Source organism: Anomalospiza imberbis, chromosome 3, assembly GCF_031753505.1.
Source record: "Anomalospiza imberbis isolate Cuckoo-Finch-1a 21T00152 chromosome 3, ASM3175350v1, whole genome shotgun sequence".
NCBI lineage: Eukaryota > Metazoa > Chordata > Aves > Passeriformes > Viduidae > Anomalospiza > Anomalospiza imberbis.
The window spans coordinates 9,818,102-9,838,763 of NC_089683.1; the positions used below are offsets into that span (position 1 = coordinate 9,818,102).

Consider the following 20,662-nt stretch of genomic DNA (forward strand, 5'->3'; position numbering starts at 1 on the left):
TCTGCTCCTCTGTTTTAAAACAGTAGTATGACTACTGCAAGTGTATTTTACTGAGATGGAAGGTACAAACCCCATTTTTCAATAAATATAATTTAAATTGTGACCTTTAAATGTGAGCTGGCATGGCTCAGACTTTTTTCCTGTCACTGGCAATTGAAAGATATTCTGCAAATTCTTGTTCTCAGTTGCACTAAAACCTTTACTTACCTGATGACCAGTTTTATTTATGTGATAAATTAGATATGATAATTTTTCTCTTTTAGAAGATTCCTGCATATATTCAGTTTGTCGTAATAATTAAGGCTACCGGTAGTCTGTAGTATTGCAAAGGAAGGAATTTTCTATTTTTCCCTTACTATATAAAATCCTTACAGTTCTGGAAAGATGAAAGCAAGGATGGAAAAATGAGCTGAGAGAATTCCTAACTCCATTCTCTTTTTTTACCTTCCTCTGATACCCTGACAAGAATTTGGGACGTAAGTTCTCTTTCAGAACTCAAATATTCATGGTTTATTTTCATTCTCTGACAAAAATATAAAGTTCTGCTCAGTGTATACTTCCTGACTCACTCATCCTGTTTTTCACTGATATCACAAGGCAGAACCTTACTGTTCTTCTTTATTCAGCGTACATGATTAAGCCACTAAGCCACTTTCATTTGTTAAAATGGTAAGGGCCTGAACTCCTTGCAGTATTCAATACCAGCTTAGCTTGTCTTACTCCTAACCCTTTGAGCTGAGAAGGACTATGGGTCTGGTTTGACTGGATGCCTTTTTGAGGGCTGACTCAAGTGAGTAGTAAAATAAACCCCTTCCAAATATCTTGAGTGGAACACTTAAAAATAGAAGTCTAGGGATCTCAAGGCACTGATGGAAAATCATGGCCTTTCCTTTTCATCAGCAGAATGAGATTATAATTGTAAAGCTGGTTTCTCATTTACTTTGTTCAGCCCCATTTCCTTAAACTGAATGGATTGTCATTGAGATTTATTGGTAGGTATGGCTGTACATCAATAGCTGTGAAAGCAGTTGGTTCAAGACAACACAAAGTCTGATTCTTAATGTTTTCTTTTGGTTGAGCCACCTCTTCACTTTAAGGGCACATTGCTGGTTCATCCTAAGTGGTAAATGTGCCAGAGAATGTGTACAAAGGTCACATTTCCCAGTCCCTGTGCCATAAGGGTACCTGTAGATGCAATGTGGTGATCTCACGGGAGTGCTACATTGAAAAAAATAACCCACCCTGTTCTTCCAAAATGAAAATGGAAAGAATTTCTGCTGGAAAGTGGCAGCTACATTCTGACATCCATGTAATGGGAGCAACTGAAAGCTTTATGGTGTGTAACTGTGACACTGCATTCCAACATAAGCTTCTCCCTGCCCTTCTTCCAACCAATAAACTATTCTTCCTCTCTTTTCACTCTCACCCCTCCTAATCTTCTTCTGTTTATATGCTTTAATCATAATAGCAACAAATCCATCCCTGCTGGTATTATCACACCGTTGCAAATTTTGGCCGTCTCCTTTGGCACTTCCCTTGTAGATGGAATGACGTTGCCCACTTTGATGGGGCTTAATTCTCTATGTAAAATACTGCCCTGTCAATGAATATTTTCTCTATTAAACTATTTTCAGTCCAACAATAAGATACAGATTTTTGGGAGAACAGTTTTGTCATTATTACCTTAACCCATAAAAAGGCTTTTTTTTTTTTTTTAATTCAAACATTTTGGGCAAGTTTTCAGTTACCCAAATATTTGTAGTACAGAGTAATTTGCATTTCAGCCCTGTGAGACTTATAAATGTAATGAACAGTCTGTGTGTTTAATATTTTTTACATTTTTAATAATTTGCAAATAGTTCAGTATGTAGACCTGACCTGATGAAAAATAGTTTGCAGTGTCTGTAGAGAATACTTCTGAGACTTTTGTGTATTTAGCAGAATTCTGGGCTTCAGCTGGAAAAATTCTAGGAGTACTTTTTACTGGAAAATATTTCAAGTAATGTGAAGCAACAGATAGTTTTTTCCTGTGCCATGACCCAGTTGTAAGGTGAGGTATGGAAAGTCCCTCTCCTATTGCTATAAAACAGGTTTCAGCATTGGAAGTCAAGTACACAGAAAATGCTGATACCTGATGAAAGGTGTGATTGAAAGTATATTTACTTCAAAGGAAATTGTCAAAGGTCTCAATTTACTTGTCAATCCAAGAGATTAATCTCTAACTACTTTGATCAGTGTTTTGTGGCAGCCATGGTCTTCATCTGTCTATCCAAGAATAGAGAAGAGAGTCTTGGTTTCTAGAGCTGGGAATATTGTGTCTTTGGTGATATCTGCATGGAGTGTAGGCTTTCACATTTAATCACTGGGAAATTATCCTTTGATCAGAATTTATTCATGGGGCAGAATTAGGAGATATTAAATTAATGAACATTTTGCCACTAGTTTCAACAGGAGCAATATCACACACCCATCTGTACTGTAGGTGCAATCACAGAGCACCAGGAGTACTCAAAAGGGACATTGGGTACAGTCATATCAGGGCTCTTCTTTTTGGTTACTGTGCTTGTGATCACTGTTGTCAAAGGTGATTTCTTACTCTCAGCAGCTGAAGCTGGATACTGCTGAGATTTCCATGCCTCTCACTTGCTTATCCTCAGTTGCCTTTGTCCCATTCCAGTTCTTTTGTAATTAAACTCTGCAGAGCAACTTGTAGTATTCTCCTAATAATACAGCACAAAGTTAATACTGTAGAAGCCTTATGGGGATTCATGTTTTAACAGGACTCTTCGTATGGAGAGGCCAATGAGTTTGGATGCAGGACTCCAGTGCATAAGGCTCAGAATCAAATTTATGCTAAGTCAGTGGAAAGTGGCCTTAAAGTAGACATAAATTTAGTCACACCTCACCTTGGTGCAAATGACACTCAGATCCACATACCTAAGGATGTAATCATTGTACCCAGAACTGTATTTGTCATTACACTGGAGATCACGGTTTGAAATGCAAATACATTAACAAAAATGCTGGTCCTTGAATTTTGTTTCCATCCAAGTGGAACTGCCAGGAAGCACTGGAGGCTTGGGGTCTTATAGGTGTACTTCAATAAAATTGGATAATGTATGTTAAATAAAAAAGGAGCCAGGACATGGAAAAACCATGTGATCACTGTAGAGTATTTTAAACAGATGCAAATTTCGCCTGCTATATATATCATCAGGTAAAAGCTGAAAGAAAATAGTAAAAATATAAGTAAAAGTTTTAGTCCATTTGAAAAAACGGGTGGATTATATATATTTTTAAATAGTTGGTCAAATTCAAATGTTGAAGGAGGTCTCATTTATATGATAATATTGGACATATTGAATGTAAGAAACAATAAGTTAAATAACTTATAAAAATTCAGTTTGTTGTGATCCATTGTATTACATTTGACCACTTCAGAAGGAAGATACAAAGAAACCTTATGGTCAGGAAATACTAACCAAAAGGAAGCTTCCCTTAGATTTACTTAACTGTTGCTTGGCTTACATTTGTGCCATTTGCAAATAGTGACTTTGTCTGATATCACTGAAGTCAGCATTGCCCATACAACTTAATTCCTTTAAAAAAAATCCAAGTATGACCTTATATTTTGCAACAGTTGATACCATTATAGAACATTGTGAAGTTGTGAAGATTATGCCCAGTTTCACAAGATGGGTCTCAGTGTGCCCTGTATCTTTCATTACCTTTTATCTTGAAGGAAGTTAATGCTATTGAAGTGTTTGGAAACAACACATTTCTGAGGTTTCCAGGAAGATTTATATGTATGTTGTTTCTTAGAGAAACCTTCCAGGAAGTATATAACTATATACACTGTTTCCTGAAGAGCTGATATAGCTGATACTTCATGCATAGGTCCAGATAGGAATAGCTAAAACCATGGGATATGTGTTTATATGAATTTGTGTTGTCCTGAAGCCAGCCTGTTGTAGTCTGTGAAGTTCTCTCTTCTATAAATCAGAATGATGGAGATCTGTCTAAGTTGACCACCTCCCTTTAGGTCAGTAATAGTGATGAAGATTTTTAGAGGTGAGAGGGGTCTCCATGGGCTTTACCTGTGATGCAGGAGAAGCAAAAGTGGTCTCCTCCTCAAGCTGAATTGAATATCCCAATCTATTAGAATATGCTATATGTAATTTTAACTATAAAGTTAATTCTGAAAAAAGGAGAGTGCATCAGACACCAAGAGGCAGAGACATCCTTGACATCAAAGGTAAATGGAAAACAGCACTTGGACAGGAAACAGCCCTTGTCACACAGCCAGCCTGAGCTGAGGATGTGAGTACTTAATGGAAAGGACTGTAAAGAAAGCTAAGAGAGTACATCTTTTATGGTGGCTGTAGTTTTTACATCATGTAAATATTGTTCATGTGTTTTATATATATATATATGTTTATGAAATTTAATTATTATTATAATACCTAAGCCCCTATTTATGGACTTTTCCGTAGTCCAGCAAATATTTTTTGCCCTGATGTGAAGTATAGCTTCTGTGCCCTCATCTGCCTTCCTTGGAAGCAGTAAAAAATGACTACAGGTAGAGAGTATATGCTGTGTTCCCCATAACACTGTAAACATTGTTTACACGCTCACAGTAAAATTCATCAAGTATTTGAAATCACAAAGGAATTCTCCATCAACACTGATTTCTGTATTTTGTTTCAGTAGCCTTTTCTCTAGGCTTAAAAAAAAATTCTTTCCTGGGCTTTTAAAAATATTTTAATTTAATGACTTCCATATTAGAAAAGGGGACCCATGAGAGTGATAGTGTTGTGGGTCTGCCATCTTCTCATCCTGTGCTGTATCATCAGTTTTGGGGGTTTGGATCTTTTTCCAAAGCATCATAAAATATGTCCTTGGGTGCTGGAGGATTTCTTACAGTTTGATGGGAAGGAAATAGAGAATGGTTGTGGACTGGGTTTAATGATCAATCTTGTGCTGAAGTGTTGAAAAGTTCATCTTATTAACAGAATACTTTGAATTACAAGTATTTTTTTCCATGGTGTTCTTAACTTCACCTTTTTTTTGTTTTTTGTTTTTTTTTTTTTTGGAGGAAGAGTAAAAGCTTTAGGAATAATGTGTGATTTGTTTTCTCCTTCTGAAAGGATATATTTCTTTCCTGAGCATAACCACTCTGCAGACATTCTGCCAGCTTGCTGTATAACTGAAACAAATAGATTTTTAATTTTTGAATGTGTTAAACATTTACACAAAATAAGGAATAGAGGGAAAAAAACCCTCACTTTTTAAGTCAATGTGTTTGCTTTTCATCATTCATTTAGTCAGCATCTATAATACGCAGTCCCAGTAGTTGCATGAGGAAAGTTGAATATATAAGTAACATCATCAGGCTTTATGTTAACTAGTTTTTTACAGCTCCCAGACACAATGTTCTGGTTTGGGAAGTCCAGGCTGTCTGTACATCCATGTAAGGGGGCATTTCTTTTTCTTGCACCATTCCTGCTGGTAACAGTTCTACAGTTGGGACACTATACCTTGATGCAGCATAAAAAATTGTGTCAATACAGACTCCTGATACCTGCTTTAGCATTTTAGATTTTTCATTTCTTTCCATTGCATTTACTTGTGTCACTTGTTCCACCCAGAATATTATTGAGTATCATTTGCATTTATTGCCCTTAAAAATTTGTGTAGGTATGATTATCCACCCCATTACCTTTTTGCTCCCATTTTGCCATGCAATTCATGTTTTTTTTCTCTATATATAACTTCTTCGAGAAATTTTATCATCCAAGCCCCTTGTTAATTTTAGGCTGTATTTGTGGCTCACTCTTGGTTGAAATCTTTCCATTTAGGATGTAGAGCACAGGATGCAATCTGCATTATCTCCCAGAGGCAGAGCTTCCTCTGGCATTTGTGATGTGTTTCCTCACTGTGTGTAACATGAAGTTGCAGAGCTTCTCTCGTTTGCTTTCTGCACCATATCATATTGCAAACTTGCATCTCCCACATGTCTTTACCACTGTATTACTTGCCAGGATTTTTGCTACTCATTCATGCTTTAGATTTTTTTTTTTTGGCATATTTAAAAATAGTAGTAGCTTCTAAGTGTGTTCTTTGAGCTGAATAATTAAAATACCAAATTTAACTTCACCTCATTATTATACCACTGCTTTCCAGTTCAGGAGTGGGGTGAAGGTGGGTGTTGTTTTGGGGCTTTTGTTGGTGGGCAGGTATTTTCTGAACTTCTGCTTAGGAAAATTACCTTAAAGATCATAAAACAGGCACCCAAGCTGGATCTCAGAAAGGTGGTTTGGCATGTACTGAAGGACCTTGTCCATGGAAACTACAATCTAGCTACAAAAGAGGTTGTGACAGTCAGTATGAAATACTTCTAGCTTCTTGTCTTATACTGCCTATCTGCAACTTGAAGATCAAATCTTCAAACATTCACCTAATATCATAATTACTGCATATTTTCAGTTTTTACAAAAGTAATTAATGTATTCTGGTCTTCTTACATTGCCATGTTAAGGGGCAGCAGCGTATTGACAGTATTTTCAGTGCTAGAGATCATACACTGCTGTGGATGGGCCTCTTTAGAGAACACTTGCTCAGATACTGCTTAATGGTAGCATTTTGTTTCCCTCAAAATATTGTTTAGAAGTGTGGCCTGCTGCCTCTCCCTGGAAGAGGGGTCTTATTTTGTTCTATATGATGAAGCTCCTAGCTAGAAGCTGTAGGTAGTCTCTAATTAGTGGGAAGCAGATAATTCTACTAGAAGGTGGTTTTAGATCACTTGATATTTTTTGAGGATCTGTCCATGACTGACTTCAGTTGGGAGTCTTGGGTGAGTTAACTCCTAACTCAGGCACCTCAGTTTAGAACCAGTAGTGAACTTGGATAACACTGAACCAGGATGGACTCTGAAAGGGCAAAAGTTTATTCTCAGTTATTTTCCCACCATTTCATGGAGCAATTTCAGCAGATACCTTTAATATCTGTGTTTATAAACACATACAGAGTTAGTGACAGGCCGTTCTTTCCTTGCTGAAGCATCTGATGAATGCTGAGCATCTGATGAATGATCCCTTGATAACAGAGAGGAGATCTTTATATACTTGCCAGGGTTGCCCCACCATGTGTTTAGAATCTCGTGTAGACAACCAATTATTAAATATCACTGAACAGGTCAAGGTATTTCTGATTGAATGAGGTAAATATATGAAGAATTGTATTTAAATTCTTTTTTTGCATAAAACATACCAGGGCCCATGCTGTGGCTCCTGACGGCAAGTGGCAAAATACAGCTTAGATTCCAGGCGTGAAGCCTTCCGAGACCCAAACTTGATTGCTTCACAGACGTCCTGTATTTAGAAGAATCCCTGGCCTACACTGTTTTCTAGCCTGTGCCCAGATGTCCAGCTGGCTTTGGCCAGAATCGTGCCAGAGAACATACTAAAAGATGTTGGTCTTGGAGCCTAGGCCCTAGCCCGATTTCACTTACCAGTACTGAGGTTACAATGCAGACTGGAAAGCATGGGTTTTATCACATGTTAGAAGATAACATTTTTTGTACTGGTTTCACCTCTTTATATTTACAGAAGACATACAAGGGGGGAAAAAACATGCTGGCTAGTCAATAATGAGTGCCTCTGCTCCTATAAAGCTCAGGTTATTGCTGTACTGACAAAGAGAACTGTTTGTCATACTGCTCTTCTGGCACAGCTCAGCTCTGTGTATGTATGCATGCCTTACTGTATTTATGAATTTGCTCTTTTAGTGTAAGATGTCATTAATATTCATGTAACCAGAGTGCTGGATGGGGATCTCTAGGTATTGCTGTATTTATTCAGTGAAGAATTAGAAGCATGTACCTGGGTATGTGCACGTGTGTGTGTGTGCATGTGTTGGGCTTGGCACATGCCCAAGGCAATGCCAAGGCCTAATGCCTTAGAGGTAAAGGCACTGAAGTTGTTAAGCAAAATACAATCCAAAGTTTATGTGGGAAATGCTTGCATGCTTTTATGCTCAGTCCTTAAAAGTTCATTTGATTTTACATACTCATGTTTTATATCTTTGGCACTGTTGTTTGGGTGCATATGTGTCTATGTCAAAGGAAAATAGCATCCTGACCTTGTAAATCATGTTCATCCTAAGGATCATTGCTCTCTGCTGCTGTCCTGTTGCATTTACGCTGCTGTGCTCTCACCTACATGAAAACAATAACTGGGTCATTGTATGTTTAAAAATGGCATCAGGTAGTTCTGCTGAAGAGTAATTTCTCCAGACAGTAATTTCTCAGTGAGAGAATTTCTACCTGTGTGTGTCTGTTTATCCTCCATGTGCCTTCACAGCCCATGCATCTTGATTCCCTTCAAGAACTCAATCCCTAGCTGGATCCTCATTATACCTGTGGAAATTCTACCAGAAGGTCCTGTGATCAGTTCTGGATCCTTGATTCAGTTTGTTCTCAAACTATGAAAATTCAAATACCCTTAGTGAAGTTGAGCTGACAAACATGAACACGATGCTGTTGGTGACACTCAAAAAGTCTGTTTTTCTTAGGGAGCAAGAGTTCCTTCAGCCAGTCAGAGAATTCAAGAGTGTAATTTAGTTTTACCAGCATATTCACAAAGTTGCATATACTAACTCTGTATTTAGTTGGAAAACAAATTCAGCCTTCAGGGAGCATGGTATGCTCTTCATAGAAAAACACTTTTTGTAGAAAATTTAAAATCTTTCCTTCTGTCACTTAGTCTCACAGATTATATATAATGAAATTAGAAGGCTGGAAAAAAAGAAATAGAAAAAAATAGAATGCGTCTGATGCCGGGACAAAAAGGGAAAATTTGGGCACTAAGAAACAGGAAATGTAGAAAATTTAAAATGAAACTTTGAAATCAAGTGCATATTCCTCTGCCCTGTTCTATAGCCCCTGTATGCTGGGAGGGGTCCATAGAAGATGTTAATAGAAGAGTCTCTTGTGCTAAGCAGCCAATATTGAGCTAAGCCACCATGACATTAATTGTAACAAAAAAAATACAAACTTTTCTACAAAATGTTGGTTATTTGCAATTTTTTACCATTTTGTTTTAGAGAAGCAGTTTGGTTACCCAGAAAAGTAACCTTTCATTAGAGCAGAGAATTGTAATTTACCATACAGTTATTTAAAATATTCCTGCTTTTGCAATATGTATTTTCATGTGGAATCATCTAATTATACACATTTCAGTTTATTTGTCCATAAAAAGCATGCTAAGGCTTCTCTGTGGGGCTTAATTCTTACAAAGTATTTTGAAATTAACTGTTATAAAATCTTCCATTAACTGTGTTTGAGATATTTGTTTTGTTACCTCTTTAATATGCCAAACATTTGTTTGGAATTACGGGAGATCCATAGGGTAAAGTGGAAGAAAATGCATACAGTATGTTTTGACTTCCCACCAAGAGAAAAAAAGTGTTTTGTCATTTGTGTCCATTCTGTAGCTCTTTTGCTGTCATGAAGTCCTGTGGATTTGTTGATATTGAGCTGTGGCAGAGTTCACTGGCACAGAAACCAAATGACATCTTAAACAGATGAAGAAGAAATTATTCAAGATTTTAAAGTAGAACTCTATATTTTATATATTATATTAATGAGTGAGCAAAGTGAATGGACGAGCCCAGCAAGTCCTGCTGTGGGGAGAGGACAGCCCAAACCAACACTGTCTGGTTTGTCCTGTGCGTTTTCTTGGAAATCTGCTCGGCACAGCTGTGGCAATAAAGCATAAGCCCTGATCCTTGTTGTTTTGCCTGCAGGTTTCTGCATACTGAGTAGAAGAAATTGTGTGATTAATGTGGCGTTCCGTGTCAAGGGTAGACTGTAGATTACCATTAAGTGCATCATTATGTTATCTTTGAGAAATTTACTAGGTTTCACCTGACAGATAATAGCTTTTCTTCTGCCAACACAAGATGGGAATAACAAACTAATACATGGAGTGGCCTAATATATATCAAAAGAAGTGCTGCTTTTGACAGAGAAGCAGCTCTTGCTTTTTGTAGGGTTTTGAAGAAATTTTAAATTCCTTCAAAACTTCCTCACTTATTTTCTTTCCAGAGCTGTGTGGGTGCAGTGCCATGCTTGGGCGCTCCATTACTGAGCAGCGGATGGTGCAATGACTCTGATGTAACACATCATGGATTGTTTCCTTTCTTCTGTCCCCTGATTTGAAGTCAGAGTTCCCTCTGGGCCCTGAAATGCGTAACTGGTGTGGGATCTGAGCCTTGTGATCTTTTTGGTGGTGGTTATTGTATTAACCATTTCTGCTATCCCGATGATCAAGAACAGGTTATGCAGCAGGAGCAAGTGCTTTCCAAAACTTCCCTGCTCAAAAGCCAGTGAGAGCCTCCAGCAGCCACTGCTTCTGTCATTAAAGCAGAGTGAACCAGTGATTTATGTCTGAGAAAGTTTCACTTTCTGGTATTTTCTTCAGTGGACCAGAGTCTTTTTATTTTATGGCTCTGATAGAGATATCTGAGCATACCTGTGGTCTGTCATGGGCAGGGATGGTCTGTCCATTGAGAGCCAAGGGACAGGACTGAGAAAGCATGGCTGTAATTAGTGTATTCACTTACTTGGAGTCTCCTCTGAAAAAAATCTTCGAAATGGCTCTTGCTCTTTTCTGTTAGCCAGTGTCTGCCTTTTCACATCCTGACTGCTTTTCTCTCCCATTTTATTTCTATTAGCAAAATGTCTCTCTGTATTAAGAGCATGTGGCATGGTGTGACAGCCCTCTCCAGGCCCTTGCTGTGTGAGCTCAGAAGGCATATACCTGGGTGCCTGAGTCTGCAACCAGCATTTCTTGTGTAATCAAAACTGGCTGATTTCAAAAGCATTGACCTCCTGTTGTTGGCATCGAAGGACTTAACTGCTCTGAAAATTGATTTACTTCTTTGAGTACTGGTTGTAAGTGGCATCCAGGTTTTAAGCATGATTTTGCATCCTCAGCACTGTCATTTACCAGTCCCTTAAACAAGTAGTATTACCCACTCAAATGTCAAATTGTAGCTGAAGAATATATTTCAACTCATTCAGTGGAAGGCACTAGTGGAAAATATTACTGTGGGGGTGTTTGAAACTTTATCCAATTTGCATACTTGTAGTGTTTTTATAAGGAAACCATTTAAACATTTTTTAAAAATCCTTTGCTCGTGTGGTTGAGACTATTAAATAATGCAGTGTTAAACAGCAACTTATTGTAAATTTAATGATTTGGCTTTTTTGTACTCTGTTCTCATCTTAATCAAAACAAAACAACTTCCAGCTTTTGCTGCAAATCCAAACACAAGTTTAGACATAACCCTTATGCAGTGAAGCTGTGAAGGTACTCAGTTGTCATTTTGTCATCTTGCTTTGGATAGATTTGGGTAAAAGCTCAATGGAAAGCTCAGATGTACAGGAATGTATGTGTGGAATCTTGCTAGAAGCCATTTATATGGGCCAGTGATCATGGGAAGTGAATCATATTCAGTGGGGATCCTTCCTAAACAAAGCACCTTGGTCAATACCATGCTTTTACAGAATGGGTATTTAATATTCTTTGTTTTGAGAGCTCACTTTTCCTGTAAAATAAGAAGTTTCTCTTCCCTCCATGTTCTAAAATTTACTGTGCAGGTCATACATTCCTGAAGTTAATGGACTGATTGCTCTAGATACCGAAATACATAAACAGTGTCAAAAGGGAAACTCCTGAAGTTCCCACGCCTTCCTCCTGTGGTGTGTGTTGAAAGAATCAAGAGCAGAACATTCTGGGCTAGTTTGTTCTGTGGATGCATACTCAGGCCATGCACCATTTCATTCTCTCTGTGATATATACACACTGCTAGACAAGGGAGTAGGAGGTGCCTTGGCACCCACATGAGTAATGTGAAGTTTGCAGGTAATGTTAGCTTTTGGTTCTTAACAAAATGTGGAACATCTGACATACTGCATCAGATTGTAGGCCCTTGAACCATTCATTTCACAGGGTTTGAGCCCTGTGAAATGTAGAGTTAAAAATTAATGCTGAAATAGAAGCAGCTGCCTTGATGAGTAACCGAAGGAGCATCTATGCCTTGAATAGTGAACTTCAGTGTATGTGCTCTCCTGAGTATTGACATCTCGCAGTTCACTAGCATGATAAGTGAATTACTGGTAAATAAATTGACCAGTTGTACAAATACTGTTAATTGTCACAATCATCAATAGCGACAATTACAGTATAATTTAAGAGTACTTGTACAGTTTTGAGTGGGTTGACCAATGCAGAGTCAAGGATAGGTGGTACAGCCCTCAGCAACTCCTGGACACGAGGTGTGTTTGCCTTCAGTTGAATTCAGCCAACTTTCTGTAGTCCCTGGATCCATTTGAGCCTCTGTTTCCAGTGTCTCCTCTTTCTCAGCTCTCTGACTTTCCATATGCTTAAAAGATAAATATTACTGGAGTTTGAATTGGGGGTAGTTTAAACTAGGTGAATCTGAATGTTACTCTCTAATATTGTTAATATTTCTGCATTATATCTAAACTTACATGTATGCATGGATACATTTTTTAATTATATAAATAAATATTTGTAATACTTTTTGTATTTTGACTGATGGTTATCACACGAAACTTGATGAATTATGAGAAGGGTTTCCATAAAGAGGAGGATCATTAACCTTTGCACATTATTTAATGGTGTTTATTTGTCATTCGTAGTTGTGGCAATATGTGGTACTTATGACAGACAGTGTCCTCCATTTTCAGAATAATTGGTTTTATAATAATTCTGAAAATTTTAACTTGAATATAATTCTGTGTCATCTACCTGATTTCAGCTAGGGTAAACTGTGTATAGATAAATTCCAGGCATTTAAAAAGTAAAAAAAAAAAAACAAAAATTATTAACTGATGGTAAGCATTTGAATATTATTCATTTCCTTAATCTTACCTGAATGTTTCTACTTCACTTATTTGAAGACACATATATGACATGCTTTTTTATCATTATATGTGTCTTTATAACAAAATGGGTTAAATCTCATATCTACACTTCTGTTGCAAAGAAGTTGAACTAAATCTTTCAAGCAATTCTGCAGCCAAATGCACATTTCAAGATCATGGCTTGGGAATCCAGCCAGTTAATTAAGAAATAGTGGATAAATGTTTGAAAAATACGAATTTTACATTTCTCTGTTATTGTCTGCAAAATGTTTAAAAGAGAAATTAAATAAAATTATCCTCCATCTTTTAAATTTGTGGGTCATTACAAAATGCAGGAATGTACAGGATGGGGTAACAGCTTTCCTGGTTTGTCCTTTTTCTGCCAAGGTTTAGCAGCTTTCCCTGTGGTTAGTACAGCCATCCAAGCAACTAATCCTATATCTATAAACTGCAATGTCAAAGGATTAAAGTGTGCCTGGGAACACGGGTCAAATCTGCTTTAGATCACAACAGTTTGGGTTCAGCTCCTAGCTGAAATATCACAAAACTACCATGTAATTTAGTAAAAGTTTTGCATTCCTTTACTTCAGCTGCTGGTTGCCTTTAATAAAGAGGCCCAGGATTGATTTCCCTGAGAAGGTATTTTTCTTTGTCTCAAACCAAAGTAGTATCAGCTGGAAAGTAGAAAGATTTATTAAAATATTTCTGTATTTTATATAAATAACTCTCTCAAATTCTGCTTCTAAAATTCCGTAAGAAGTACAGTTTCTGATGATGGATGCATGACACAGAGGATTCTCTGCCCTCTCTCTGTCTGGCTGAACACAGTGATTTAAGAGACAGAGGGCAGTGGTGACAAGTTCCTACCTGTCACAGCTGGTGTGTCTCCTCTGGGACTTCTCCACCTCTCCAGGTGCCCCAGAGTGACAGGTGTGAGGCTCTGCAAGAACAGTAACCAGAACAATGGTTCACCTGCTTGAAGGTGTTGCTGAGGTTGTCAGTCTATAATCTCCTTCCATAAAAACTGCTACCATGAAAAAAAAAAGGACAAGTCATTTTCAAAGGAGACTCCTTCTGAAGGAAACGTTCCTACTTCTTACCGAAGCCTGCTGCCTCCCTGAACCAGGGTAAAGATGTGAAGAGAAAGCTTCCCATCTTCCCACCCTGGTACAGCTCTTGGATTATTATCCATTATTGATTCTTCAAGTAGACAACAATGAAATTGCAACAAGCAGCCCAAGGACAATCAAGAGAGACTTCAGGGCCTTGGGACAACTGGTTAAGGAATCAAAAGCACAGATAGTATTCTCTGTCCTTCCAGCTGCAGGGAATGATGAGGGAAGAAGCAGGAGGAGCCAGCAGATCACTACCTGACTCTGACCAGCTGTGTGTTCAGACATGGACAGTGAGCAGAATGAAGCCCCCATAATCTGAGGTGAAATGGTTAGTGACCTGCTACCCAGCATAGACTCACAGTTGTCAGTGACGAGCGGGACGAGGGCAGTGATTGTCACCCTGTACTGGGCAATGTTGAGGCCATGCCTCGAGTGCTGAGTTCAGTTTTGGGCCCCTCATGACAAAAGAAAGACATTGAGGTGCTGGAGTGTGTCCAGAGGACAAGAGAGCTGGGAAGGGCTCTGGAGCACAAGTCTGATGAGCAGGGGCTGAGGAAGGTGAGTGGGGAAAAGGAGTTTCAGGGGGACCATATTGCTCTACAACTACCTGAAGGAAGGTTGTAACCAGGTGGGGATCAGTCTCTTCTTCCAAGGAACAAGTGATAAGACAAGAGGAAGCAGCTTGAAGTTGTGCCAGGGGAGGTTTAGATTGGATATTGGGGAAAATTCCTTCACAGAAGGGGTTGCCAAGCACTTAATAGGCTGCCCAAGGGAAGTGGTTTATTCACCATCCCTAGAGGTACTTAAATGATGTATAGATGTGGCACTTGGGAACATGGTTTATTTGTGTATGTGGCAATGCTAGGCTAACAGTTGGACTCAGTGATCTTAAAGACCTTCTCCAACCTAAAGGATTCTGTGATTTTATTGTATTTTCTGAATTTTTCCAGTTTGTTCTGTTACAATGCCCAGATTGTGTAAGCATCTCTTGGTGGCATTCCCTGCCTTCCATTGGAGGGCTGCTGGGACCAGGAGTGCTGCACACAGGTGTAGTGGCATACATTAGCTGTCTCATCTGGGAGTAAAGAAAATTATCATAAAATATATTTTACAGACATAATAATCTCATTTGCACGACATGTAGAATGATGTGCACTAAGCAGACATATGTAACTACATTTATTGATATTGAGTCACCAAGAAAGCCCAGCTGTTTATACCTTATTATCTACCAATGCCATATCCAGATCCTCTCTTACTTTTTTTAATAGATAGTTCTGTTAGGTAGGGCTGTGTCTCTTTGACAGTTATTCCTATATGAGTTATTGCAATATATTTTTACTTCCAGAAAAAAGTCACAGTTATTCTTCTAGAATGTTTGCTTGATGTTAGCAATGAAATATAACTATAAGTAAATGTATTAACTCACTTTTGATTAGTATGGGTGGGTGTGATTTTAATTAATTTATTTGTATTTTAAGGCTATAGTGTATTATTATAACATAATTACCACCTTCAGAATGTCTGTTTTCATTATAAGATATAAAAACCAATTTTATGCCAGTGTACCACTGTAGTGAAGAGGCTGTATGCTTCTTGTTCTGACCAAGTTTACATGTATTGAGGTGCAAATTTAAAACCCTGTGTGTTGTCAGTTTTTAAAGCTACCACCACAGCAGCTGACATTTTAAAATGTGTTCGGTTGGTTTACTTAGAGAAAATAGTTCACCAGGTGAAATGAAAGGCAGTGTACTTTTCCTGACATAAAAAGCCCGCCGGGACTGAGCAGAGGGCTCCTGCCTGCTGCCCTCTGCTGGGGTTACTCCTGCTGGTGCTTCCCGGTTCGTCATGATCTCCAAAGGCCACTCACCTCTTGAGTTCTTCCCTGTCTTATTATAAAACATAATTTTGTAACCATGTACTTGTTTGCTTCATGTTTTAAATAACTGTATCTGGGCACACCACACAGCCTTTGGGACAATGTGCCTGGAAACTCAATTTCATTGCGATGGAGACCCATTTAAAGCTTGGGTCTGGCAGGCTGGGCTCTGGTGCTGTGGCCTTGCTGACGGTGGTTTCTCATGCTCTGGCAGGTTCTGCGCTCCGTGCTGCTGTTCCCGACCATCGAGCGCATGGCTCAGTCCCCCCAGGGGAAGCTCATGACCCCGCTGCTGTGCAAGCTCCGCTACGCTCTGTACATGCCCGTGTACCTGCTGTCCTTCCTCCCCGAGGGAGTCAAGGCCTCCCTGGTGAGGTTTGCACTGCGGGGGATGAAGACCTGTGATGAGTCTTCAATAACAACCTCCATAAATCTCTTCAGTGTCGACTGCATTGGTGAGCACCTTTTCTGTGTTGAACAGTCTTTTGTATTTTTCTCATTTAGTAAATGTTGATTTAGTTTTTTAATATTAAAGCATGAGTTTTGAAGAATAACAGGTCTGGTCTTTTCTAAAATTAAGACCATGGGTACAGGAAAGTCTCATATGAGTAAATTAAAAAAAAAATCCGAAATGCAAAATAACAAAATATTTTCACAAATAATATATATTTCTTAAGCAAACTGGCCTATACTACTGATGTGATTTCTCATGTGATTAAAACACTCTTTTTACAGTCTACTTTATGTGACTTTCATCTGCTTACTTTTTGCATTTCATTCATATTGAATGGTTAATGTAAATCAGTAATCAGTTTCACAAAGAGTTCTTTGCATCTGTTTTTATTAAGCTGTTTTAGCTAGCTGTATATACTCTATCATCTGAATTGGAATTTTGGTAAATTCAGAAAAGGACCTTCAGCCTACAAAGACACATAGAAGTTACTTTATGCATTGAATTTCAGCACTTTTTTGGGCATAAAGAGAAAGATTAACGCTCCTCCAAAGCATATTGTACATATATTTTGCACATTCTAGCAAGAGAAACAACTTCAAGAAGCAGAATAATTTCAGATATATTATGTTAAGTTTAGAATGAAAACCAGAATGTGAATTGTGCTATACCCCAGGTATTTTGGTAAGTTAACAGTTTAAAACAATTTGGAATGGAATTGACATGCTAACGCAGTAATAATAGCAAGAAGGAAGTTTTGATTGCATTAATAGTAGTAAAAACACATTCCTACATTTCCACTTGGGCTCTGTCTTCTATCAGTTAAATTTTACTTACTAATCATCCAAACAGATGTGCCAGACTAACTGCGATTGCAGTGAGGGGCAATCAGTGCCTTTCATGGATCTGTGGGTGTGTGGCTCTGTGTGGGAGGCTCACTGTAGGACTGTACACAGACCAAAAGCAGGATGGGTTTGTGCTGCCAGCCTGGACAGCCCCACTTTTGTTGTACAAACAGGACATAATGACAGTCACTCCCTTGCAGTGCCCTGTGCCTGAGAAAAGCAGGCTCCTGGTTGATAATGCACATTTCTGATTTAACTCCTATAGTTTATTGCTTGAGTTTCTATTAATTGATGACAGTTTTGTGGTGACCAAGGAGTAAGCAACCACGCAGTCATACCTACATGGGGTGTTCAAGTGTCTTCCTTTGATAGTTTTGTCTCAGAAGAAGGTATGTGGAGGTCTGTGAGGTCACATCTCCACAAGCCAGGAATCCTTCTCTGGTCCCCACAGATAAACTTTTACCTCTAAAAAACAGGTTATACACAGCCAGGGTTGTATTGGAAATGGTCCTTGGCCTGTGTTAACCTCCAAAAAAGCATGGCCAGCCATTGTTTGTATGTGTTGTTTGGCCCAGGCCACAGCAGCAGCAGGAATAATTTAACAGAACAGGATTTTGTGTTCTGCTGTTGGAGGCTGACTCTTTAGTCCCCAGGTGAATGAGCCAGGTTGATGTGTGCCTGTCAGCCTGTTGTAATTTCCTGTGTGTACCAGTGTCTGACCTGTGTCATAGCTGTAAGGTAAATTGAAGCAAGAAACCAGGTTGAAGGCTCTTCACTCATAGGATGTGTTCTCTGCCTATGTTTGGTTTGTTGCCTGAATTAATTCTACCAGAATGAAAACCCCTGGGAGCCAATGTCTTGTAAAACTTGCATAAATAGGCCTTATTGATGCAACTAGTTCTTTTGGGCTTGTGATACCATCTCTCTCAAGCAGAATTCCCCTTTGGTTTGCATCTTTGGAAACTGTTGATGTTTTACAGCCCAGTGACTCAGGACCACATGCATGGATTAATAATCTTTGAGCATCCGGATATTGCCTGTTAACCTTCTCTTTTATTGTTTGAGGACAATAGAAAATGTTACCATTCAGCAAAAATTTGCTAAATTGAGCACAACAACTGAGTCTATCTTATGAGACTGCTCATCTGTGAGTTGCTGAAGCCTCTGAACTTGTGGTAGATGATTTTCTGAACATTTCCTTTTCCCTTAATAAATTACCAGGTATGGTTCAGAAACATTCAGTAAATGAAGTTGTTTCTTCTCACCAGGAAGGTTGCATGTCAACTCATTAAAAATATATATATATTGCCTTTGGCATGTAACTCTGTTGCGTTACTGTACTTGTAATAAAAGCTGTGATTAAGGGCAGAAAAGATGGTAAAAGTTTCCTTAAATCTAATACGTCCGTTAAAACAAACCAACCTGCCAGGGATTTGTTACCACATCCAAGGCTTAGTCACAACAATGTTTTCTCTCCTCTGAAAGGAAATGAGATTTGAAAACTTAATTAGAGCAGAACTCTAAGACCAAGTGCTTCTCCCATTGACACTGAGAGTGAAAAACTCCATTCAGTTGCTGCAGGATCAGGCCCTTGGCTGAAAGAATCAGTGAAGGAATAATTACATTACCTATCTGTCCCACTGTTCCAAATTACGTTTGTTCCTACTTCTTACCCAAACACATCTTTCTGTTGTCCTAACTCCATAGTTGATGATATATGGAAGCCCCAGTTACACAGCAAGAGGAATTGTGATGACACTGTCCAGAAAGCAAACGTAATAGTATGTCTTGTCCCAAAGAGGAAACAGCACAGAAGGAGAAGAGACAGCAGGGACTGTAAAGAAGATGGATTGTAAGGAAGGATGGGAACATACAGTATAAAAATAATAAAGGACCTATATGAAATAAGCAAAAGGGGCTGAAAGGCCTTTGCTTACCTGGTTTACTTCTAGCAAAGATATCTTGGGGCAGAAAAAGCATTACAATGGACAAACAAGCAGTTGGGTACTTGTATTTATGAACTTAGGAGATGAATAGACAGAAATATTGAACATTAGTGACCCTGACTTATCTGAAACATTTTCACTGTGTTTATTCAGGCAAGCAAAACAAGGCTACCCCTATCTAACACAGTGGTGGTAGTTCTACAGATCCTGTGTAGTCCTGCAGTGCTGGAATACTTTTGCACTCCAGTGCCCTGAAATTTGTAAATATTTCTTCGGTGACAGATGCCAGTAGTAGACTCACAGGGACAGTAAACCATTCTATCTACATGGGACAGGATTTATTGTCCAGCCATTTGACTGGCAAACTTCCTCCATTTGTTTCTGTAAAATTTCCACAAAAGCACAGACATTACATAATGGGTAAACACTGCACAGCTTTTTCGAGAGGCAGGCTCACAGGTCAGAGGTTAATGTCTGGATGACAGGGAAGATACAGATAAGCACAATAGCAAGAAAAACCTCTAACTGGCCCAAATGAGGTGGGTCCCTTGTGATCTTGAACCTGTGACTTCCCTGGAGGAATCTCCCTGTTTGTTTAACCTGGTCGGGGAGCAGGGGAGCTCTGCAGCCTGGGGCAGGGGGAGATCTGCTTTGTACTGTTGGGGCAGGTTGGGAAGGAGGGGACTCAGAAGCCTGAAACAAGGCTTTCAGATTCATTTAGGCTGTCACATGAGTGAAAGCTGGAAATAAGAGAAATAGTTAATTTAAGCATCCAACAGAATTAGTACAACAAATAATTAAGATAAAACTCCAGAGTTGTGTTTCAAATTTTATCTTGTTCCAAGTGTGGAAACATTCAGATTTCATGTGGAGTGTTGAAATTTCCCTTGTTTTACAGAGGAAAAAGGGGCTATGGCAGTTTCATGTACTCCACAGGACTGTATAGGAAGCAAGTCCCAGCTGAGGCATTGAGGCTTGTCTCCCAGCAGTAGCTTCTTCTCCCTGTGGGATGTACAGGATGACAAAATTAAATCCCTGAGGTGCCAGAGAGTAAAAGGTTTTATTGTGGGATAAATTTTACACTATCAAATAGCATCTTGGAGATAAATTTACATCAAAAGCCAGTAAAATGTAGGCTTCCAGTTGCTATGAAAATGGAACAGAAGCTTTTACATTGATGACTCAAGTTATCTTAAAAGTTTCTTTCCAGGAAGCCAAGTGGGAGGTAGCATTCTGGGTTTGAATTACCCAGCCTCAGGAGTTATCATGGCTTGAGATCTGTTTCTATTCCAATTATTTTTATTTATCAGAGAGATTTTAAATGTGACATTATGGTTGGTCTTCATCTGATCACTGTCAACATCACGCTGTCTCAGTAGTTGGCTTTAAAGCATGAAAGGTGAATCACACCCTGCAATGACTGATGCATTTTACTAATCACAGAGGGACTCTCTCTACTAGAAACCAAAAGCAG

The 20,662-nt window shown here is 38.8% G+C and overlaps 1 protein-coding gene across 2 annotated transcripts in view; it reads left to right on the forward strand.

Moving 5' to 3' along the window:
* The window catches only part of LDAH (lipid droplet associated hydrolase), a 113,529-nt gene that overhangs the window by 57,320 nt on the left and 35,547 nt on the right, over window positions 1–20,662 (forward strand). For both annotated transcript variants that reach the window (XM_068183357.1, XM_068183358.1), the window contains exon 5: window positions 16,161–16,401. In XM_068183357.1, coding sequence (XP_068039458.1) covers window positions 16,161–16,401 — 241 coding nt within the window. The remainder of the gene's footprint in view (window positions 1–16,160; window positions 16,402–20,662) is intronic.